The 25,349-nt window shown below is 50.3% G+C and overlaps 1 protein-coding gene across 5 annotated transcripts in view; it reads left to right on the top strand.

The window, feature by feature from the left end:
* The first annotated feature begins 22,550 nt into the window (after positions 1-22,550).
* LOC137304199 (serine/threonine-protein phosphatase 2B catalytic subunit beta isoform) overlaps positions 22,551-25,349 on the top strand; it is an 88,616-nt gene continuing 85,817 nt past the window's right edge. For 2 of the 5 annotated variants that reach the window (XM_067972755.1, XM_067972754.1), the window contains exon 1: positions 22,557-22,810. In XM_067972755.1, the coding sequence (XP_067828856.1) occupies positions 22,762-22,810 (49 nt within the window). In that variant the 5' untranslated portion in view covers positions 22,557-22,761. Of the gene's footprint in view, positions 22,811-25,349 lie in introns of all 5 variants that reach the window. The other 3 variants (XM_067972758.1, XM_067972753.1, XM_067972756.1) reach the window with 3 other exon arrangements.

Genomic DNA, 25,349 nt, shown 5'->3' with positions numbered 1-25,349 from the left:
TGCAGATTCGCTGCCAGTGTTCAAAAGAGAGCTGGACGAGGTTCTAGATGGGCCTGATATCACTGTGTACAAAAGGTAGGTGGGGTATTGGGCGATGTCTCTCCAGGGACTTGCTTTTTTCTCCTTCAAGGTTTAGAGAGGTATTTCCCAGATTTTCCTAAATTGGCATTGGGGTTTTTCCCAAATTTTTTTGCCTCTGCAGGAGATTACATCGGTGCTAGTGGGTGGGAGCAATGGAAGTCCTGATGCTTAATTGTATCACGCCAGTACCAATGGTCTTTTCCTGTCCATCATTTTCGTATGTAACCCTGGGCACCCATTAATGTGGGTGTGAATTGTACTCAGTGCCCTGTACACTCTAAAATCAGTACGCTGGAGGACCAGGTGTCTCCCTCCCCATCGAAAAATTAGAATGAAGCTCCCACTTGCCTCAGACAAGAGGTTCCTTCCCTGAATTTGTTTTTACACCTAGAAATGTGAATACAGTGTTACCTTGACAGAGATCACCACCACATTTCCTGTTCCATTATGCCCCATAAACTGATACACTTGGGGTGTAAAGGAGATGGAAACTGCCCCCTTGGCACAAACAATGATGTCATGCAGATACAAACACTAAACATAGTTGTTAATGCGGGTCGATGAGGGTAGTGCATTCGATGTAGTCGACATGGATTTTAGCAAGGCTTTTGACAAGGTCCCACTGGTCAGAAAAGTAAAAGCCCATGGAATCCAAGGCAAGGTGGCAAGTTGGATCCAAAATTGGCTCAGTGGCAGGAAGCAAATGGTAATGGTTGACGGGTATTTTTGTGACTGGAAGGCTGTTTCCAGTGGGTTTCCGCAGGGCTCGGTACTAGGTCCCTTGCTTTTTGTGGTATATATTAATGATTTAGACATAAATGTTGGGGACATGATTAAGAAGATTGCAGATGATACAAAAATTGGCCGTGTGGTTGATAGTGAGGAGGAAAGCTATCGACTGCAGGAAGATATCAATGGACTGATCAGGTGAGCAGAAAAGTGGCAAATGGAATTAAATCTGGAGAAGTGTGAGGTAATGCATTTGGGGAGGGCAAACAAGGCAAGGGAATACACAATAAATGGGAGGATACTAAGAAGTGTAGAGGAAGTGAGGGACCTTGGAGTGCGTGTCCACAGATCCCTGACTGTGGAAGGACAGGTAGATAAGGTGGTTGAGAAGGCATACGGGATACATTCCTTTGTTAGCCGAGGCATAGAATATAAGAGCAGGGAGGTTATGCTAGAACTATATAAAACATTGGTTAGGGCACAGAGAGAGTACAGTTCTGGTCACCACATTACAGGAAAGATGTGATTGCACCAGAGAGGGTACAGAGGAGATTTACGAGGATGTTGCCAGGATTGGAGAATTTTAGCTGTGAGGAAAGATTGGATAGGCTGGGGTTGTTTTCTTTGGAACAGTGGAGACTGAGGGGAGATTTAATTGAGGTGTATAAAATTATGAGGGGCCTAGATAGAGTGGATAGGAAGGACCTATTTCCCTTAGCAGAGAGGTTAATAATCAGGGGGCATAGATTTAAAGTAATTGGTAGAAGGATTAGAGGGGAGCTGAGGAGAAATTTTTTCACCCAGAGGGTGGTGGGGGTCTGGAACTCACTGCCTGAAAGGGTGGGAGAGGCAGGAACCCTCAACTCATTTAAAAAGTACTTGGATGTGCACTTGAAGTGCTGTAACCTACAGGGCTACGAACCAAGAGCTGGAAAGTGGGATTAAGCTGGATGGCTCTTTTTCAGCCGGCACAAACACGATGGGCCGAATGGCCTCCTTCTGTGCCATAAATTTCTTTGATTCTATGATTGTATGATTCAAGAAAAACCTTTCAGCATTCAGTGCATGGGCTGTTCTCGCATCACTGGTGTGCAACAGAGGCTGGAAGACATAGCTGTAAACTGGTAAAGACCGTTCCCAGCCAAGAGGGCAGATTTGGCTAATGTTCCCACCAATTCCCCCTTGGGATGTTTTTCTACGTTACAGGTGCTAAATCAAAGCAAATTGTTGCTGATGAGTCCTCAATATTAACATTGTTCAGATTTTTATAATCACCATGAAACTCATTCAGTCAGACCTTGTTCATCAAGATAATGAACAGTGACCAAAGGCTTGTTGATAATTCAGTAATTCCAGCATCTCAAGGCCCAACCTAAAAATGTTCTGATAAAGGACACCGACTGAAACTTTAACCTGACTTTTTCTCCGACTGCCTGTGCGTTTGCAGCATTTTCTGCTTTTGTCTCATAGTCCAGCAGCCCTTGGTGAATATTTCTCTTCATTTCCTTCCACTGTTGCAAAGATAGGAGCAGATATTTGGCTGCCTGTACAAGATCTCCCACGGTGTGTGCCCGTCCTGTCCTCTGCTGCTCATGCAGATGTTGACCGCAGCACTTGAACAATTTTAGCAAAGCCTTTTCCATCCTCTGCTACCAGATCACTGTAGAGGAAGAAGATTTGCAATAAATCTGACAAATACTCTTTTTTGAATTTTTATACTTATCAATGTGAAGAATGTCACCAAGACTGAAGGTTGGAGCATTTCTTTCATTGTTTATACCCAATGCCAGCATCAAGCATTACAAGTCCTATAAAGCACAGGGGTAACTTCCACTTTAAGAAAGAAAGAAAAGACTTGCATTTATTTAGTGGCTTTCACGTACAGTTCTGGTGCCCTTATTTTTATTTTTATTCGTTCATGGGATTTGGGCGTCACTGGCGAGGCCAGCATTTATTGCTTATCCCTAATTGCCCTTGAGAAGGTGGTGGTGAGCCGCCTCTTGAACCGCTGCAGTCCGTGTGGTGACGGTTCTCCCACAGTGCTGTTAGGAAGGGAGTTCCAGGATTTTGACCCAGCGATGATGAAGGAACGGCGATATATTTCCAAGTCGGGATGGTGTGTGACTTGGAGGGGAACGTGCAGGTGATGGTGTTCCCATGTGCCTGCTGCCCTTGTCCTTCTAGGTGGTACAGGTTGTGGGTTTGGGAAGTGCTGTCGAAGAAGCCTTGGCGAGTTGCTGCAGTGCATCCTGTGGATGGTACACACCGCAGCCACAGTGCACCGGTGGTGAAGGGAGTGAATGTTTTGGGTGGTGGATGGGGTGCCAATCAAGAGGGTTACTTTGTCCTGGATGGTGTCGAGCTTCTTGAGTGTTGTTGGAGCTGCATTCATCCATGCAAGTGGAGGGTATTCCATCACACTCCTGACTTGTGCCTTGTAGGTGGTGGAAAGGCTTTTGGGAGTCAGGAGGTGAGTCACTCGCCGCAGAATACCCAGCCTCTGACCAGCTCTTGTAGCCACAGTATTTATATGGCTGGTCCAGTTAAGTTTCTGGTCAATGGTGACCCCCAGGATGTTGATGGTGGGGGATTTGGCGATGGTAATGCCGTTGAATGTCAAGGAGAGGTGGTTAGACTCTCTCTTGTTGGAGATGGTCATTGCTTGGCACTTGTCTGGTGCAAAGGAAGGACATACTTGCATTGGAAGCAGTTCAGAGAAGGTTCACTAGGTTGATTCCGGGTATGGAAGGGTTGTCTTATGAGGAAAGGTTGAACAGGTTGGGTCTGTACTTATTGGAGTTTAGAAGAATGAGAGGAGATCTTATTGAAACATACAAGGTTCTGAGGGGACTCGATAGGGTAGATGCTGAGAGGATGTTACCCCTCATGGGGGAATCTAAAACTAGGGGGCATAGTCTCAGAATAAGGGGTCGCCCGTTTAAGATGGAAATGAGGAGGAATTTCTTCTCCCAGAGGGTTGTGAATCTTTGGAATTCTTTACCCCAAAAAGCTGTGGAGGCTGAGTCATTGAATACATTCAAGGCTGAGTTCAACAAATTTTTGATCAGCAAGGGAGTCAAAGGATATGGGGAAAAGGCGGGAAAGTGGAGTTGAGGTAAAAATCAGATCAGCCATGATCTCATTGAATGGCGGAGCAGGCTCGAGGGGCCGAATGGCCTACTCCTGCTCCTATTTCTTATGGTCTTATTCACAACCTCAGGATATCCCAAAGCGCTTCACAGACAATTAAGTACTTTTGACGATTAGTCACTGTTGTAATGTAGGGAAACGCAGCAGCCAAACTAAACACAGCAAGATCCCACAGACAGTAATAAGATAATGACTGGATCGCCAGATTTTTATTTGGTGTTGTTTCAGAGATAAATATTAGCCAGGACACCAGGGAGAATTCCCCTGCTCTTCTTCGCAATAGTGCCATGGAATCTTTTATGTCCACCTGAGAGGGTAGCTGGGGCCTTGGTTTAAAGTCTCAACCGTAAGACGGCACCTCCGGCAGAGCAGTCGGTTGGCCAGGGGACCCATTTTCCACCCACAGCCTGGCGAGTGTACAATAATGAGGCCTGGTCCTCAAAATACACCGGGCGTCCCGTCCGCAATATTGGCCGTCCGGCCACAGCGCTCCATTGGTCAGCTGCCCATAGTGTGCCATATATGTGATAAGTGGAATTTTGGTGTTGTTTAATTTTTATATATAGTCCACAGAATGAACAAGACCTAACCTTCACCAGGTCTGGCGTCCTGGGGTCTGGGCTGGGGTGGGCGAGGCCGACGAGGCTGCACATCTCCCAGGACCTGCTCGACCTGGTGAACCAATTTAGTAAAAACGCCCCACCCGCTGGGTCGGTTGGTGACGGTGAGGGAGCGAAGAGCCCCGTCTCCCGGTCTCTGGGCTCGGTGCCGGGTGAGCTGGGGATGGTTTACTCCCCGGTTTCCGTGTACAGCCCGGCGCTGGAGATACTCCGCTCGGAGGCTGGAGAGGGTCCCTGTCTGCTGACGCCCTCTGATCCGGACCCCCAGGAGGAGCCCAGGGAGGACTCCTCTGCCGTCAATCCTGGAGGTGGGATCAGGACAGAGGTGGGGCCGCTGGTGCGGCCGTCCTGTTCACCGCACCCTGTGCGGGGCGCGGGCAGTGATTACCCGGAGGAAGACGGGGACTCAGTGGTGGGCACTGGGGACGATTTGGAGTCCATCGCCAGCGAGGTGGTGGGTTCCCTCTCCTGAGTCTCCCTTTATCCCTGTCAAGGAACTCTGGGAGTTTGTGACCAGTTGCCACAATCGTCGTAATGGTGTCCAGCTGCCCCTTGAACATTGGTTGGAGCCAGCGCTGCTGGTCCGGGCCGCCATAACTGTGGCCGCGGGACAGGACGGCGACGAGGTCGGGCTGCGCCGGCTCAGGTATCTCCTTGCTGGGCTCTTGAGGGAGAGGCGGTCGACTAGCGGCCCCGCTCCCTCTGCGTGGTAGGGGGACGGGAGTAGGTTGCACGAGGCTCTTGTCATGGAGATAGCCATAGCCAGCCTCAACATCAACGGCGGCAGAGACGCCCGCCGCCGATTTGACAAGTTCTCAGTCCTCCGGGACGGGAAGTATGCGGTGTGCTTTCTGCAAGAAACCCACACCGTTCCGGCAGGTGAGGCCACGTGGATCCTGGAATGGGGAGGGAGGGTCTACTCGAGTCACCTCGCCAGCACTTCGAACGGTGTGGCCATCTTGTTGGCCCAACTTTTCAGCCAGAGATCTTGGGGGTCGAGGAGCCGGTGCCAGGCCGCTTGCTCCATGTAGCCCTTCGCCTCGGGGACGTGCCGCTTCACCTGGCCAACGTGTACGCCCCCCCCGCCACCCCCGTACCGGTGCTCAGCAAGCGAGCTTCTTTGAAGAAGTGTCCACTTACCTCAACTCCATCGACGCCGGCGAGTGCATTGTCCTCGGAGGGGGGGGGATTTTAACTGCAACCTCGAGGTGAGGGACCGCTCCAGTCCCCCGCACTGCCAGTTGGCAGTGGAGAAGTAGAGGGACTTGCTCGGGTCCTTCGACTTGGTGGACGTCTGGCAGAATCTCCATCCCAACTCCAGCCAATTCACCTTTGTGAGGGCCGGAGGATGGAGGTCCAGAATTGACCGCCTGTACATTTCGCCGGCGTTCGCCTCCTGCCTCCCGTCGGCCTCCAGACGGCCGGTGCCATCCTCAGACCACCACCTGGTGTGGATGGAGCTCGCTCTACTCCGCGCTCGGGCGGGGTCCGCGTACTGGCACTTTAACAACCGGCTGCTGGAGGATGCGCGGTTCCGGGACTCGTTCCGTCGATTCTGGACCGACTGGAGAGGGAAGCGGGGAGGCTTCTCCTCCTTGAGGCTATGGTGGGACGTGGGCAAGGCTCACGTCTGTCTCTTCCGTCAAGAGTATGCGAGGGGGTCGACCAAGAGGCGGGGGTCCGAGGTCAGGCGGTTGGAGCAGGAGGTGATTGGCTTGGATCCGGCCCTGCGACGGGCGTACGAAGAGAAGTAGGACGCTCTGAAGGTCCTGCATCTGGTCGGGTCCCGAGGACCGTACTTGAGGTCGCGGCTCCAGCTGCTTCGGGACCTGGACCACGGCTCCCCCTTCTTCTACTCGCTGGAAAAGCAGCGGGGGGGGGTCCATAAGAGCTCCTTACGCTGCTGGCCGACAACGGATCCCTCATCTCGGATCCGAAGGGGGTCAGTGCCAGGGTACGATCTTACTATGAGGCTCTGTTCTCTCCGGATCCGTCCAGCGAGAATGCTCACAGAGTTTTGTGGGAGGACTTGCCGAAGGTCAGCCCAGAGGCGCCGACTGGCTGGATGCTTCGCTAACCCTAGCGGAGCTGACCGGTGCCCTCCACCAGCTCTCTAGAGGGAAATCCCCGGGGCTAGACGGGCTGACCGTGGAGTTCCTCAGGGCGTTCTGGGACGTCCTGGGAGGCGACTACGCGCGGGTCCTGGGGGAATGTCTGGCGACCGGGGAGATGCCCCTTTCGTGGTGCAGGGCGGTCGTGGTCCTGCTGCCGAAGAAGGGGGATCTCAGCCACCTTAAAAATTGGCGCCCGGTCTCCCTCCTCAGCACGGATTATAAGGTCTTTGCCAGGGCGATGTCTGCTCGCCTTGGCACCGTGCTGGCCCACATGATCCACCCCCGACCAGCCCTACACGGTCCCTGGCCAGAGAATCCACGATAACATCCACCTGGTCCGGGACCTGATCCACTATTCTCAGAGGGCTGGTCTGTCGGTCGCCTTCCTCTCCCTCGATCAGGAGAAGGTGTTCGACAGGGTGGATCACGAGTACTTATTCAGGACTCTGCGCACGTCCGAGTCACATTTTGTCACCCGGATCCGACTTCTGTACGCTGCCGCGGAGTGTCTGATTAAGGTTAACGGATCCTGGACGGCGCCCCTTCGTTTCGGGAGAGGAATGAGTCAGGGATGCCCCATGTCCGGCCAATTATACACCGTCTGCGTGGAGCCTTTCCTGCACCTCTGCGTGAGCCGGGCGTGGAGGTCGTCCCTTCGGCTTACGCTAACGACGTGCTCCTCGTGATGACGGATCCCGCTGACTTGCGGAGGATGCGCGAGTGCCAAAAGGTGTACTCTGCCGCGTCCCCTGCAAGGATCAACTGGGAGAAATGTTCCGGACTCCTGGTGGGTCAGTGGCGGGCGGACTCCCTGCCGGAGGAGCTACGGCCTTTTGTCTGGAGCACCGCCCACCTCCGGTACCTGGGAGTCTATCTTAGCCCTGCCGAGGAAGCTTGGCCGGTGAACTGGCAAAAGCTGGAGGTCAAAGTCACCGCTCGCCTAGGGCACTGGACAGGACTGCTCTGAGTGTTTTCCTACAGGGGTCAAGTGCTGGTCATAAACCAATTGGTGGCCGCAATGTTGTGGCACCGATTGGTCACTTTGATCCCTCCTCCTGAGTTTGTCGCCAATATTCAGAAGAAGCTCGTCTACTTCTTATGGGCCAAAAGGATGCACTGGGTCGCTGCTGCGGTCCTGAGTCTCCTGCTCAGGGAGGGCGGTCAGGGGCTGGTGTGCGTCCGCACCCAGGTAGCGGCTTTCCACCTTCGGACCCTGCGGCGATACCTGTCCGTTGAGGATCCTCCCAGATGTTGTGCGCTGGCGACGGATTTCTTCTGCCAGCTGCACGGCCTGAATTACGACACGCAGCTCCTGTTTATCATGTTGCTGGGTGGCCGAGCATCCTTGCGGGAGCTGCCTGTCCTTTACCAGGATCTGATCAGGGTCTGGAATATGGTTGCCTCCATCCGATGCTCTCCCCCGTCGGGGGTGGCGGCCATCCTGCAGGAGCCGCTGCTCAGGAATCCGCTCCTCCGCGGTGTTGGCTTCGCCGACTCGCGGCTGACGGAGTGGAGGGCCCTGGCTGGTAAGGTAACCAGAGTCAGGGGTGTCCTGGATGGTGGAGGGGTGGGCTGGATGTGGCGCCAGGAACATTAGCTGCACGAACGTCCTGGTGTTATATCTGGTACACGGCCAACGCTGTCCGGGTGTTGAAAGTGGCACTGGGCCCTGACTCCACTCGGTGAGTCGAGGAGATCCCGTCCGATCTGACCCCCATTCGGACAGAATCCCTCATTGGCGCCAGGCCCTGAAACCTCCCTCAGGGGGCTGTGCCTCACAACTTGAGCCGTCTCTCGGAAATCCCCTCACTGCCATTTTATTCTGCGTGGAGGGGCTTCCTGTAAGGGCTGCTCCTGCATACTCCCCTCTTCCTCGCCCTCGTCTCTCGTCCGGACACGACCTGGCGTACCATCTTGCCGTCCGGCAGAGGCAGGGGTCCCCAGTGGGAGGGCTCTCTACACAGGAGTCCTCCCCTGTGCCATTGGGGATCTGGGGTGGAGAGTGTTGCACGGAGCAGTCCCCACAAACAGGTTTTTAAGCCTTTTCACGGACTCCCAGGCCGCCTGTAATTTCTGCGGCCTGGATGAGTCCGTGCTTCATGTTTATATGGGTTGTGTGAGGTTGCAGCCCCTGTTACCTAAGGGGGCTGCTCCTCGAGTTTTGGTTGCACTTCAGTCCCTTACTCCTGATCTTTGGCCACCCGGTGAGGAGGGAGGGCGGGCAAGTCAGGATGGCATTGTGGGCCTGTCCAGAGTGGCCATCTACAGGTCCAGGCTAGACGTGATCCATGGGGGCGGTCACTCTGATGCTCTGCCTCCCTTCTGCATCATTCTCCATGCCCAGGTGGCCCTGGAGAGGGAGCATGCTGTGTCCACCAGTACGCTCGAGGCTTTCCGCGACCAGTGGGCACCGCAGGGACTGGAGTGCATCCTGGACCAGTACAATATTATTATTTGACTTTGTTTATTATTTGATATTGATTTGCTTTTTTAAAAAAAAGTACACCGTTAAACCGCCCTCCCCCCTTATAAAAGGGGCCTAAACACAAAATAAAAGAAAAAATTGATGAATGATTATGTTCAGGTGCATGAGAAATTAGGAACTCTCTAGCTCCCATATATAAGGGAGTAGGTTTGGGGAGAGGTGTGGGCTTGTGTGAGGGATGCATTGTGTGTAATGTGGATCCCAGCAAATAAAATTTATAAGCAACTAAAAGTATTCAGTCCTTCACTGTCTGGCTATCTATTTTTGACATGGTAGCAGAAAATGGTTGCCTAAAAGTGGAGACTGGAAACTAAGAAATGTTCTTTCTCAACGTAGTATTTGAAAGCTGAGTGAAGAATGGCAGAAAACAAGAGTATGTTGGGAAGGTATGATTTCCCTCTGATGTTCTCGGTGTTTGAACCATATGAGCAGTGGAAAAGAGAGGTTGATTTCTGGACATTGCCTACTGCTCTGCTGAAGAGAAAACAAGGCCCAGCCTTGGCATTGTCACTTCGGGAAGGCAGTAAGATTAGAAGCAGTGTTTTTGGAGCCGGAGGTCAATTGTTTAGATGATGATGAAGGTTTTGACTACCTAATAAGAATCCTGGACAAAATGTTTTAAAAAGTGATCTGTTGAGTGCCTATGAGGCCTGGTCAGAGTTTGGTTGATTTTGGAAGGCAAATGGTCATTCAATGGAAGAATACATCATGGATTTCAACAAACTATACCAAAGGTTGACAAGGTTCAAGTTGGGGATCACTGGAGCGGTCCTTGTGTTTAAATTATTGGACTGTGCTAAAGGTCTTAACTGGCATCCAGTTCTCGGACAGAGACTCTGTTAGATCAGATATCTGCTGCTTTACAAATATTCCTAGGGAAACGTTCATTCCCTTCGGCCCTCATGGATCACATGGGGCCTTCCGCAGTAACACACAGAATGGAAGATTCCATGGTGACCAGGGTTGGAGATGATGAGGATACTGAACACAGGCGCCAAACCAAGTTTCGGAATTCTCAGGAAGACGTCAATGCGACAAATGGATCAAAGACCGGCAGACCAGTGATGAACAGCAGCAAAGCACATCTGGCTATATGGACAGATGGCAAATTTGGGACAGGAATTATGGGCAATTTGAATTCCAGGAATGGCCAAGGACAAATCAGGAGGTGCTTCTGTTGTAACTCTCCATATCATTATGGAATGAATTGCCCAGAGCGTAGACGTGGGGTATTTGAGCCGACCCATGACGACAGTAGTTCTGAGGTGGAGGGTGAAGCTAATGATGCTTATCATCAGATCATTCTGATCACCAGGAGTTTTAATCCGGTGATGCAGGCATTAATCATGGATTCTTTCAATTGTGCAGTACCAGATGGTGCATGTACTGCGACCGTTTGTGGGGTAGATTGGTTAACCTGCTATCTTGATTCACTCAGCAGTGAAGATCGACATAAGGTTAAAGAGTATAAGAGTTCCACCTGCTTTAGATTTGGCGATGAGAACACCTTGCGGTCACTCAAACGTGTGGTCATTCCATGTAAGATAGCTGGAGTAAGCCATTTTATAAGCGCAGATGTAGACTCGAGTGAGATACCTCTGCTTTTGAGTAAACCTTCAATGAAAAGGGTGAAGATGAAACTTGACATGGAGCATGATAAGGTGATTGTTTGGAAAATGAGTTGATTTGCAATTTACCCAGTCAGGGCATTATTGTGTCGCCTTAATGAAATCTGTTTCTCACCAGCGTGTCAGGCAGGTATTGATGGCATCGGAATTCAGGATGGGGGAGGAAAAAAGCAAATTGTCCTGAAGTTACATAGGCAATTTGCCCACTCCACTTGTCAGCGTTTAAAAAAATATCTTGCTGAAAGATGCAGGGGCGGTTGGTGAGGAGTCTACTCAGCTGATCAAAGAGATTAGTGAAGATTGTAAAAAGTACAGATGGACACCCCCACGTCCTATTGTAAATGTTCCATTAGCATGGGACTTTAGTTGCCATGGATATAAAAGTGTGGGACAAGGCCAGAAATGTTTTCATCCTACATTTTATTGACCTGGCTATAAAATTCAGTATTTCTTCCCTAATACTGAGTGAGAAGAAGAAGGTTATTCTCAATCAAATTATGGAAAAAGGGATCGGGCTTGGGACACCGGCCAAATTTTTGACCAATAATGGAGGTGAATTCGCTAATGAGTTCAGACATGTGTGTGAATATGAATATACTTTCCATGACTACAGTGGCTGAGAGCCCTTTTAGCAATTGTCTTTGTGAAAGGAATCATGCTGTGATTGATAGCATGATGCATAAAATTTTAACTGATTGGCCAGAATATAAATTGTCAACTGCCCTAGCATGGGCAGTTCATGCAAAGAATTCTCTTCAGATGGTTGGAGGATAGAGTCCTTATCAACTGGTCTTTGGGCACAACCCCAAATTACCTTCTGTTCTCAATGATGAACCCCCAGCTCTAGAAGGTACTACAATTAGTGCTGCCTTCACTGAGCATTTAAATGCTTTACATGCAGGGAGACAGGCTTTTATCAAGGCTGAGGTATCAGAAAATTTGTAGAGCTCTGAGGCATCTTATTCGACCATCTGAGACAGAGTTCAGTTCAGGAGATTCTCTTTACTATAAAAGAGAGGGTCATAGGGAATGGAAAGGCCCTGGTAAGGTAATAGTTCATGATGGAAAGACAGTACTTGTCCAACATGGCAGTCAAATTGTTAAGGTTCATTCCTCACGTTGACTTGGAGTGAATTATGTAATTTCTGATTCTGAGCAGGTGATAGCAGTAAATGAGGTGCCTTGTACCTGAAATGTTCATGATTTTTTTGAGGTGGGTCCTGAGGTTCAGAATGAACAGATCAAGAGCTGGACAGTGGTAATGTCAGTGATCAAATACATAACAGAGCTATCACATCCAAACTACAATTACCTAAAGTGGGTACACGGGTGACATATGTTCCAGAAGGAACTGATGAATGGAGAGACGTGATAATTTTGGGATGTGCAGGAGAAGTCAAATATTGGTTAAATGTTCAGGATGATGGCCAAGAAGTGAGGTCCATGGACTGGCAGAATGTGGAGTGGAGAGTCAGAAAGCGCAGTACAAATGGTGATAGGGGGTCCAGCAGTGAACCTCACATCAGAAAACGATCACGTACTAAAGAAAGAGCCTCAGATACTGCAAGAAGGGCCATAAAATAAACGGCAATAAAGCAACAACTAGCATATATATTGCACCTGTAACATAGAAAAGAATCCCAAGTGTTTAATGAAGGTGTTACAAGACATAAAAGACAATTAGGAACAGGAGTAGGCCATTCAGCCCATTTCAGCCTGTTCTGCTATTTGATTGGAGCATGACTGATTTGCACCTCAACTTCATTTACCCACCTTGGTTCCATTTCCCTTGATACCCTTACCTAACAAAAATCTGTTGCTCTCAGTCTTGAAAGTTTGAATTGTCCCCCAGTATTCACAGTCTTTTGGGGGAAGATAGTTCCAGATCTCCACTCCCCTTTGTGTGAAAAAGTGCTTCCTGATTTCACTCCTAAATGGCCTTGCTCTAATTTTAATATTGTGCCTCATTGTTCTGGAGTCCCCCACCATAGGAAACAGCACAAGTTGGTGGAATGGGCAGACACATGGCAGATGAAATTTAACACAGAGAAGTGCGAAGTGATACATTTTGGCAGGGAGTATGAGGAGAGGCAATATAAAATAAATAGTACAATTCTAAAGGGGGTGCAGGAACAGAGAGATCTGGGGGTATATATGAACAAATCTTCGAAGGAGGCAGGACAGGTTGAGAAAGTGGTTTAAAAAAGCATACGGGATCCTGGGCTTTATAAATAGAGGCATAGAATACAAAAGCAAGGAAGTCATGATGAACCTTTATAAAACTGGTTCGGCCACCACTGGAGTATTGTGTCCCATTCTAGGTACCACACTTTCAAAAGGATGTGAAGGCCTTAGAGAGGGTGCAGAAAAGATTTACTAGAATGGTTCCAGGGATGAGGGACTTCAATTACGTGGATAGACTGGAGAAGCTGGGTTTGTTCTCCTTAGCCGGGACGGTTAAGAGGAGGTTCAATCGAAGTGTTTAAATTTATGATGGGTTTAGATAAAGTAAATCATAGGAAGTTATGGCACAGAAGGAGGCCATTCGGCCCATCATGTTCATGCCGGTAAATAGAGAGAAACTGTTCCCATTGGCGGAAGGGTCAAGAACCAGAGGACACAGGTGTAAGGTGATTGGCAAAAAAAACAAAGGCGTTATGAAGAAAAACTTTTTTACGCAGCGAGTACTTACATCTGGAATGCACTGCCTGAAAGGGTGGTGGAAGCAGATTCAATCGTGGCTTTCAAAAGGGAATTGGAAAAATACTTGAAGGGAAAAATTTGCAGGTCTATGGGGAGAAAACAGGGGAATAGGACTAACAGCATTGCTCTTACAAAGAGCCAGCATAGGCTCGATGGGCCGAATTGCCTCCAATGCTGTAACCATTCTATGATTGTATGAAGTGGTGGATGGTGTCGGAAGAGTCCTGGATGTAGGTTGGAAGTGACTAAACAACAGGAGAAAATATAGAGTCGACATAGGAAGAAATAATTTCTATGGACAGGAACAGGCTGAAACGATGGGTCTACCAGAGGGGCCCTGTTTGTGGATCTTGGGAAGGAGGTAGAAGCGGGCTGTGCGGGGTTGGGGGACAAAGATTGGAGGCAGTGGGGGGAAGATCTCCAGAGGAGATGAGGTCAGTGGTAGTCTGGGAAAGATGGCTTGATGATCATGGTCCAGGGGCAGGTAAGAGGAGGGGGAGGTAAGAGGAGGGGGAGGCGGAGAGTTGGCGTTCAGCCTCCGCAAGATAGAGGTCTGTTCACCAAACAACAACAGCACTCCCCTTGTCAGCGGGTTTAATGACAATGTCGGAGTTGGACCTGAGCGAACGGAGTGCTGCGAGTTCAGAGGGAGATTGATTGATTAGAGTGAGTGAGGGGAGTAGAGAAATTGAGATGGCCCATGTGACGCTGGCAATTCCCAATCAAAAGATAAAGGGGTAAATTTTAACTCCACAAACAGGTGGGTTGGGGGCAGGTGGGAAGGTAAAACTTGATAAAAATAGAGTAAAACCTGACCCCCACCCACTTCTGGTTTCAATGGAGGCGGGTCGAGGGGCGGGCGACCAATCCGGTCTCAGAATCCGGGTCGGTCAGTAAAGTCTTATAAGGAGGCTGCATGCCTCCATTTTAATAGACTTTTTTATTTTTAACCCTCGGGGGCCGGGATTCCCGGGTCTTCTGCTTCTCACCACATTCGAGGAGGCGGGAAAGCCCAACTCAACAGGATAGCGCCTTTATTGCACTGCTTGTGGGCCAGGAGGAGCAAGAGTGTTTCCTCCAGGCCTATCAAGCCTACCTACCATGATCCCACACATGCGATCGACCGACCCCTGACGCCCCCCCCCCCACCACCTCCCCGGCCGATGACGGCCACCCACCCTCCCAACCAATCTAAGACTTACCTGCTGGCAACTGCTCCCTGGCTGCTCTCCCGTGCGACTGACAGCCAGGCCTGTCAATCTGTCGCGGGGGAAACTTTCTGAAAAAAAATGAAAGACATCCTTTCGTCAAAATCATAAGGACATCCAGGAAACCCATATTTCCGGGTTTCCCATCAGGAAATCCCGACCCACCCACCGCCCTCATCCCGGCTCCCTGTTAAACTTTACCTCAAAGAGAGGGTGAGAGGCCGAAGGGGTCCGGGTGGAACGGGAATTCTGAAGACAGGAGAAAGGGTCTGCTGTCCAGGGGGGAAGCCTCCTGTCCAAAGAAGTGGACGCGGAGGCGAAGGCGGAAGAAGAGCTCAGTATCATGTCAAGCTCAAAATTTATTGAGGTGAGGGAGTAAGGGGATGGAACTATATATTTTGTAACGTGTTCTTAATGGTTAGAATTTGTTTTATTTATAGGTATATGTGAAAGAGTACCAGCAGACAAGAATAGTTTATATAAGCAGTAAATTCTGGAAGAAGTGTACCATTATTTAAGTTTGGAGGGAGGTTCCCAATAAAAGTAGTGTATAGTAACAGTTTCAGGCAGGTGATGACCTTCGGCCCATCTAGCCCACCCAGGCAGAGACCTTCATCATATTTAAAAAGTACTTGGATGTGCACCTGAAGTGCCGTAACCTACAGGGCTACGGAGCAAGTGCTGGAAGGTGGGATTAGGCTGGGTGGCTCATTTTCAGCCGGCACAGACATGATGGGCCGAATGGCCTCCTTTCATGCCGTATATTTTCTATGATTCTATCCACAGTATCCCATTGGCTCATTTCTAATAACCCTGAATCTGACTTGTTGACTAGAACCTGTCTAGTTCCTTCTTGAAACCCATGAAAAGGTTTCTTGTTGCGCCACCCATGCCTGTAATCTCTTCAATCATCTGACGAAGGAGATAATCTCCGAAAGCTTGTGATTTTAAAATAAATTTGTTGGACTATAACCTGGTGTTGTAAGATTCCTTACATTTGTCCACCCCAGTCCATCACCGGCATCTCCACATCATGTAATCTCTTCCACAGACTTACCACCCTTTTAGTAATAAAGTTCCTCCTGCATTTCCTATTTTCTTTTGCTGTTCTTAATTTGTAGACATGACACCTTGTGCTTAAATTCTGTACACACAGTAAATCAGGGGATTATTAAGTTTTTAAAAAAAAAATCCTCATCTTCCCCCCTTGGCTTTTTTGCCAATTACCTTTAAATCTGTGTCCTCTGGTTACTGACTCTCCTGCCAGTGGAAACAGTTTCTCCCTATCTATATCAAAACCCCTCATTATTTCGAACACCTGTATTAAATCTCCTCTTAACCTTCTCTGTTCTAAGGAGAACAGGCCCAGCTTCTCCAGTCTCTCCACATAACTGAAGTCCCTCAGCCCTGGTACCATTCTAGTAAATCTCCTCTTCACCCTCTCCGAGGCCTTGATGTCCTTTATAAGGTGTGGTGCCCAGAATTGGACACAATACTCCAGCTGGGGCCTAACCAGTGTTTTATAAAGGTTTACCATAACTTCTTTGCTTTCGTACTCTATGCTTCTATTTATAAAGCCAAGGATCCCATTTTTTACAGCCTTCTCAACTTGTCTTGGAACTTTAATGGAAGTGGCAGATGCACTGATTTGGACAAGCACTCTATATAACTGATAATCTGTGAATGGCAGTTGATCTAATTTAGTTATGTCTCAATGTATGTGTCTTTACAGAAGCATGGATCAGATGGCTCCATCATTATGTAGAATTACGTAGAATCTACTGCACAGAAATAGGCCATTTGGCCCATCTGGTCTATGCCAGCTTGTATGCTCTACAAGAGCCTCCTCCCACCTCTCTTCATCTCACCCTATCAGCATTTCCTTTTATTGCTTTCTTCCTCATGTGTTTATCTAGCTTCCCCTTAAATGCATCTATGCTAATCGCCTCAACTACTTCATGTGGTAGTGAGTTCCTCATTCTATCACTTGTCTGTTCTTTGTGAACAAGGCCCTTGCCATCCATGAGTTAATTGTGGATGATTGTATTGACATCGTGGCCTTGACGGAAACCTGGCTAATGGGTGATGACACCTTCCCCCTTAATGAAGCCTCCCCGCCTGGCTATATCTTTCACTACTTGCCCCACCCAGACCGCCCACACTGCACACCACCCCGCCCACTGGTGGTGGTGTGGCCCTTATCACCAAATCACACCTTGATCTGTCCCCCTACTCTCCCCCAAGTCTCTTATAACAGCACTATCAAATTCCCAACTGTTACCTTTGACCCCCCCATTCACCACGACATTTCCGCAGCTACTGATCTGCTCAATCACATCCTCACCTCACCTTTGATGCCCTTGTCCTCATTAAAACCATTACTCCACTCACCCTCGTCGTTCCCCCTGGTATGGCTCTCATCTCCGCTCCTTTAGGTCCAAAGGATGCAAGCTTGAGCATTTATGGCGGACAACTGGTTTAGCCATTCGTCGCTAGGTCTGGCAGGACCACATAAAGCACTATCGGGTCCTGCGCTCCTCTGCCAAAACAGCTCACTATTCCAGGATAAATCCCAGGCTTCTCTTCTCCACTACAAACCATCTTCTTCAGTAGATGGGGGAATTAGGGATGGGCACCAATAGATGGGGGAGTTAGGGACGGGCACCAGTAGATGGGGGAGTTAGATACGGGCACCAGTAGATGGGGGAGTTAGATACGGGCACCAGTAGATGGGGGAGTTAGATACGGGCACCAGTAGATGGGGGAGTTAGATACGGGCACCAGTAGATGGGGGAGTTAGGGACGGGCACCAGTAGATGGGGGAGTTAGGGACGGGCACCAGTAGATGGGGGAGTTAGATACGGGCACCAGTAGATGGGGGAGTTAGATACGGGCACCAGTAGATGGGGGAGTTAGGGGCGGGCACCAGTAGATGGAGGAGTTAGGGACGGGCACCAGTAGATGGGGGAATTAGGGACGGGCACCAGTAGATGGGGGAGTTAGGGACGGGCACCAGTAGATGGGGGAATTAGGGACGGGCACCAGTAGATGGGGGAGTTAGGGACGGGCACCAGTAGATGGAGGAATTAGGAATGGGCACCAGTAGATGGGGGAGTTAGGGGCGGGCACCAGTAGATGGGGGAGTTAGGGGCGGGCACCAGTAGATGGGGGAGTTAGGGACGGGCACCAGTAGATGGAGGAGTTAGGGACGGGCACCAGTAGATGGGGGAATTAGGAATGGGCACCAGTAGATGGAGGAATTAGGAATGGGCACCAGTAGATGGGGGAGTTAGGAGGGACGGGCACCAGTAGATGGGGGAGTTAGGAATGGGCACCAGTAGATGGAGGAATTAGGAATGGGCACCAGTAGATGGGGGAATTAGGAATGGGCACCAGTAGATGGAGGAATTAGGAATGGGCACCAGTAGATGGGGGAATTAGGAATGGGCACCAGTAGATGGAGGAATTAGGAATGGGCACCAGTAGATGGGGGAATTAGGAATGGGCACCAGTAGATGGAGGAATTAGGAATGGGCACCAGTAGATGGGGGAGTTAGGAGGGACGGGCACCAGTAGATGGGGGAGTTAGGGACGGACAGCAATAGATGGGGGAGTTAGGGACGGGCAGCAGTAGATGGAAGAATTAGGAATGGGCACCAGTAGATGGGGGAGTTAGGAATGGGCACCAGTAGATGGGGGAATTAGGAATGGGCACCAGTAGATGGAGGAATTAGGAATGGGCACCAGTAGATGGGGGAGTTAGGAATGGGCACCAGTAGATGGGGGAATTAGGAATGGGCACCAGTAGATGGAGGAATTAGGAATGGGCACCAGTAGATGGGGGAGTTAGGAGGGACGGGCACCAGTAGATGGGGGAGTTAGGGACGGACAGCAATAGATGGGGGAGTTAGGGACGGGCAGCAGTAGATGGAAGAATTAGGAATGGGCACCAGTAGATGGGGGAGTTACGGACGGGCACCAGTCGATGGGGGAGTTAGGGACGGGCACCAATAAATGGATGGGTTGGAGGAGTGCACCAGTAATTGGCGGGACACCACGAAATGGGGGTATTGAAGGAGTTACACCAATCTATGGGTAATTTGGAGAGGGTACCAGTAAAGGGGAATTAGGAGAGGGCACGTAAAGTGGGGTATTGTGGGAGTGCACCAATAAATGGGGTAATTTGTGGAGGATACTAATAAATGGGTTAATTTGGGGAGGGCACCAGTAAATGGTGCTTTTCATTGTGAACTGCCGGTGTGATATCAGCCGTCTCAATTTTTCTACTCCCCTCACTCACTCTAACCTATCTCCCTCTGAACTCATAGCACTCCGTTCTCTCAGGTCCAACCCTGACATTGTCATTAAACCTGCTGACAAGGGCGGCGATGTTGTTGTGTGGCGAACAGACATCTGCCTTGCAGAGGCTGAATGCCAACTCTCCAACACCTCCTACCTCCCCCTGGACCATAACCCCACCGCCGAACATCAAGCCAAAATTTTCCAGAACGTCACTGACCTCATCTACTCTGGAGATGTTCCCTCCATGGCCTCCAATCTCATAGTCCCCCAATCCCGCAGAGCCCGCTTCTTCCTCCTTCCCAAGATCCACAAACAGGACTGCCCTGGGAGACCCATTGTTTCAGCCTGTTCTTGCCCCACGGATCTTATTTTCTCCTATCTTGGTTCTATTTTTTCTCTCCTTGTCCAGTCTCTTCTAACCTACATCTGCGACTCTTCTGATGCCCTCCGCCACTTTAACAGTTTCCAGTTCCCTGGCCAAAACCGTCTCCTTTTCACCATGGACGTCCAGTACCTCTACACCTCCATCCCCCACCAGGACGGCCTGCGGGCTCTCCGCTTCTTCCATGAACGGAGGCCCATCCAGTCCCCATCCACCACCACCCTCCTTGAACTTGTTCTTATGTTGAACAACTTCTCCTTTGACTCCACTCACTTCCTCCCAAAAAAAGGTGTCGCTATGGGAACCTGTATGGGTCCCAGCTCTGCCTGCCTTTTTGTGGGATACGTGGAACATTCCTTCTCCCAGTCCTACTCAGGCCCCCTCCCTCACCTCTCTTTCCGGTACATTGATGACTGTATCGGTGCCACTTCCTGCTCTCGCCCCGAACTGGAAAATTTCATCAACTTTGCTTCCAATTTCCACCTTTCCCTTGCCTTCACATGGTCCATCTCCGACTCTTCCTTTCCCTTCCTCGACTTCTCTATCTCCATTTCTGGGGATAGGCTGTCAACCAATGTCTATTATAAGCCCACCGACTCCCACAGTTATCTTGATTACACTTCCTCCCACCCCGCTTCCTGTAAAGACTCTATTCCCTTCTCCCAGTTTCTCTGTCTCTGTTGCATCTGTTCTGACAATGCCACCTTCCACACCAGTGCTTCCGATATGTCTTCCTTTTTCCTCAACGGAGGATTCCCTTCCTCTGTAGTTGACAGGGCCCTCGACCGTGTCTGTCCTGTTTCCTGCATTTCTGTCCTCACCCCTTCCCTTCCCTCCCAGATCAATGATAGGGTCCCCCTTTGTCCTCACCTTCCGCCCCACCAGCCTCCACAGTCAACATATCATCCTCTACCATTTCCGTCACCTCCAGCGCGATCCCACCACCAAACACATCTTCCCCTCCCCTCCCCTTTCGCCATTCCGAAGGGACCACTCCCTCCGCAACACCCTGATCCACTCTTCCATCACCCCCAACACCCGCTCTCCTCCCCATGGCATCTTCCCATGCGAGCGCAGGAGATGCAACACCTGCCCCTTCACCTCCTCCCTTCCCACCATCCAGGGCCCCAAACACTCCTCCCAGGTGAAACAGCGGTTTACTTTTACTTCTTTCAATTTAATATACTGTATCTGCTGCTCACGATGCGTTCTCCTCAACATTGGGGAGACCAAATGCAGACCGGGTGATCACTTTGCTGAACACCTCCGCTCTGTCCGCAAGCGTGACCCTGACCTGCCGGTCACTTAATTCCCTTTCCCACTCCCACTCTGACCTCTCTGTCCTCGGCCTCTTACACTGTTCCAATGAAGCTCAACAGAAGCTCGAGGAACAGCACCTCATCTTTCGTTTAGGCAGTTTACAACCTTTCCGGACTTAACATGGATTTCAATAACTTCAGATCATAACCACTGCTCCCATTTTTTCGGTCAGCTAGTGCTGGTAATTTTTTTTTTTCAAAAAATATACTTTATTCATAAAATTTGCAGCAGTACATACAATACAGTTGTCATATCACTTTCCAAACGTACACAATACAGATTATACAATTTGCAGGTTACGTCAAGTACAGTTCAATGAACACATTGGACATAATTACAGTTCATGACACTCTAGGGTGTCTCATTGCATCATACTCAACACAGATTATTGCTTACAGATTCATTTCTGGTCCATTACAGAAATGGTTCTGCTGCTGCCATTTACAGTTACTACTGATCAATCTTTTGTTTCTAACCTGTCCCATTACCACCTTCCTTGCCTTGCACCATCATCCCTTTTGTCATTTAATCACTCTTGCCCTCCACCCTATCACAGACCTTCCCTTTTGTTCTCTCCTCCCCTCCCTCCCCTGGCTCTGTACTTGCTTAAAAACTTTAACTCTTTTAACATCTTCCAGTTCTGACGAATGGTCTTCGACCTGAAGCGTTAACTCGGTTTCTTTCTCCACAGATGCTGCCTGAGCTGCTGACCTTTTCCAGGATTTTCTGTTTTTATTTCAGATTTCCAGCATCTGCAGTATTTTTGTTTTGAGTAAATGGGGTGATGCAGCAACAAATGACCAGAAACTTAACCACACCAGCCACATAAATACTGTGGTTACAAGAGCAGGTCAGAGGCTGGGTATTCTGCAGCGAGTGACTCACCTCCTGACTCCCCAAAGCCTTTCCACCATCTACAAGGCACAAGTCAGAGTGTGATGGAATACTCTCCACTTGCCTGGATGAGTGCAGCTCCAACAACACTCAAGAAGCTCGATACCATCCAGGACAAAGCAGCCCACTTCATTGGCACCCCATCCACCACCCTAAACATTCACTCCTTCCACCACCGGCGCACTGTGGCTGCAGTGTGTACCATCCACAGGATGCACTGCAGCAACTCGCCAAGGCTTCTTCAACAGCACCTCCCAAACCCGCGACCTCTACCACCTAGAAGGACAAGAGCAGCAGGCACATGGGAACAACACCACCTGCACGTTCCCCTCCAAGTCACACACCATCCCGACTTGGAAATATATCACCGTTCCTTCATCGTCACTGGGTCAAAATCCTGGAACTCCCTTCCTAACAGCACTGTGGGAGAACCTTCACCACACGGACTGCAGTGGATCAAGAAGGCGGCTCACCACCACCTTCTCAAGGGCAATTAGGGATGGGCAATAAATGCCGGCCTCGCCAGCGACGCCCACATCCCATGAACGAATAAAAAAATTGGGGGAAGTGGGCAGGGCACCAGAAAATGGGGGGCAGGAGCTGCCCTGGGAGTGTAATGAGGTCATTAGGGGAGGGGAGCCAGGAAATGGTGAGCTGTGGGCGTGGTCTGGTGGCCATGTGGGCGTGGTCTCGGTGAGCGGTGTGGGCGTGGTCTCGGTGAGCGGTGTGGGCGTGGTCTCGCTGAGCGGTGTGGGCGTGTCCTAGCGCGCCCCCCGCCCCCCCCCGATGGGCGTGGTCTCGCTGTGCGGTGTGGGCGTGGTCTCGCTGTGCGGTGTGGGCGTGGTCTCGCTGTGCGGTGTGGGCGTGGTCTCGCTGTGCGGTGTGGGCGTGGTCTCGCTGAACGGTGTGGGCGTGTCCTAGCGCCCCCCCCCCCCCCCGATGGGCGTGGTCTCGCGGTGCAGTGTGGGCCTGTCGGCCGCCATGTTGCGAGGTGCCGCGATGCCGGGAACGCGCTGCCGCCGTCACTAGAGGCCGAGGCTGAGCGGAGAGAGCGAGGCCCGAGGCACCGAGCGGTGGTGGTGGAGGGGGGCGGTGTCTGAGGGAGAGGATCGGCCGCGACAGTCGCCGCCACTCGGAGCGGCGCCATGGCGGCTCGGGACGGGAAGCTGACGACCGCCGAGCGGGTGGTGAAGTGTGAGTAACCGGGAGGGGGGGACCGGCTCATGGGGGGCCGGGGGCCGGGAACAGTGGGCTGAGGGGCCGGGGAGTGCGGGCCGAGGCTCCTGGGCCCAGGTGCAGCCACGGACTGGGAGTTGGCCGGCTCCTGTAGACCCCGGGCCGGCCTGGGTCGCCAGCGCCCCGGCTCCTCGAGTCACTGTCGTGTGTTGGGCGGGCTGCAGCTGCCGCCCGGATCCGGCTGGGCTGTGAGCCGCCTCCCATGGCCGAATAGTCGGTGCACCCTCTTCCCCCCCTTTGGTTTGGGGACACCACCCCACCAGGACTGGGGGTTGGACCTGTCCCCAAGGAGGGGAGCAGTGCAATGGTGGGGGAGGGGGGACAGTTTAACAGCACAGACCCCCCCCCCCCAAAGATCAAGAGCCTGTGTAACATTATACATGGTTTTATCTTCAGGTTAATGTTTGTGGGGGTGTGGCGGGGTCAGACAATTAAAGGGTTCACTTGACCTTAACTCTCAAGGTTCCTGACCCTGCAGAATGATTTTCTTTTTTATTCCTACATTACAACACTCCACTCAAAGTTCTTCATTTGGCTGTAAAGCCCTTTGGGATATCCTGAATACTTTAAGTCACTGGCAGCCATTTGGTTTTTTCTGAGTTACATTATCCCTACAAAGTCAGAGACCCCCCCCCCCTAAGGGTAAATGAAGTCACCGAGGCCAAAGAAAAAGTTTGAGACAGCTTGGCCAACTCTGAAGCATGTTTGCGTCTCGGCCGGAAGGTTGCCCACTCCATATGGTCCAGGCTGACACCTGTGCAGTACTGAGGGAGTGCTGCGCTGCCAGAGGTGATGAAACTGGGGCCCACTCTGCTCCCTCGGGTGGATCTAAAAGATCCCATGGCACTATTTGACGAGCAGGGGTGTTTTCATGATGACCTCGCCAATGTTTATCCTTAAATCACTAAAATCAGACTGTTTGGTTATTTATCTCGCTGCTGTGTGCAAAATTGACAGCTGCGATTACCCACATTACAACAGTAGCTACACTTTGTTGGTTGTGAAGTGCTTGAGGCCTGTAGAATCCCTGTTCTCTGCACTTTGAGTTGCTGCTGCCAACAAAGCTTGGTGTTCTGATTGAGGTTTTACACACCTATGCGGGAACAACACTATTTACAGCCTTTCCAAACCTCAAATCCACAAAATTCAAAGAGTAAACCAGAGAATAAGAAATGTAAATGCAAAAAGAAGTGTTTTGCCTGGGCTTTGTGGGCTGGATTGGCAGAGGTTTAATGGCTGGAAACGGTCAATGGACTGTAATTGGACCCCCTGCCTTCAGACCTTGAAGAAAGTGATTAAATCTGCAGCAGTTGTGTCTAAAGTGGCGCGCTTCCTTTGCAGGTGCACATGCTTTAATAATCTGTTTACTTTTAATTCTGTAATTATAGTTTGGTAACTTTGTACAGTGGTGCTCCTGTTATACAACGTTTGTAGTGAATTACACGTGATGAGCACTAAAGCAGAGCTCTTGTATATGAAACTCCACCGATCACAGTGGCCCAGTGCTAGTATGTAAGGCACAGGCTGATGTGGCACTAAGCCATAGACCAGAAAGTTTATGATCATTTGTTTTATCTCTGCATTCTAAGCGTTTTTCAGTTGTGACCATAGAATGGTTTCAGCGCGGAAGGAGACCATTCGGCCTGTCGAGTCCGTGCTGGCTCTCTGCAAGAGCAGTCCAGTGACCAGTTCTTATTTATTTTACAAATGAGGAAAATCTGGAAGGGTTGAATCTTGAATGTTTTCATACAAGCAAATAATAGACCCACTTATAACTTCTTTGTTTTACTAAAATTGCCAGTTCAGTTTCCCAGTGTGGAGACCCATTGATCAGGTGTCCCACTTGCTAGGCACTGGAAGGCTTCAGAGGAAACAGTGCAGCTTCTAACTGGATTGAGAACCCCCCTCCTACTAGAGTGATGCAGATCATCCTGTTGCCTGGGAGATTTGTAGAATGATTCTCCAGGGTCTGGTTGCTCTCGGGCTGGTTTGGAGTCATGGCTTGTGCTTCTTGTCAAGAAGTTGTAGGACCCTTCCTGTAACTGACACTAAGAGTAGCCCAGCGATGAGGGAGCCCTGCTTGTCCCGGCAATAAAATTCATAGCTCAAATTGAGGGAGAGTTCATTACTTTTATTCTATACAAAGAGGGAGTCGTTCGAAACCTTTTAACATCTCCAGATAGTCCTTTGTTTGTGCTGCTATGGCTGAAAGTAGCAAAAGCACTGGCTGGAGAGTCTAGAACTAGAGGTCATAGTCTCAAGATAAGGGGGTAGCCATTTATGAGATGAGGAAAAAATCCTTCACTCAGGGTTCTGAATCTTTGAATCCTCAACCCCAGAGGGCCGAGGATGCTTGGTTGTTGAGTATATTCAAGACTGAGATCGATGGATATTTGGACACAAAGGGAATCAAGGGATATGGGGATGGGGCAGGAAAGTGGAGTTGAGGTAGATGATCAGCCACGATCTTATTGAATAGCAGAGCAGGTTCGAGGGG

This window comes from Heptranchias perlo, chromosome 36, assembly GCF_035084215.1.
Source record: "Heptranchias perlo isolate sHepPer1 chromosome 36, sHepPer1.hap1, whole genome shotgun sequence".
Lineage (NCBI taxonomy): Eukaryota > Metazoa > Chordata > Chondrichthyes > Hexanchiformes > Hexanchidae > Heptranchias > Heptranchias perlo.
Note: the sequence above shows the minus strand (reverse complement) of the source record. Positions and strands in the feature narration are given on the sequence as shown.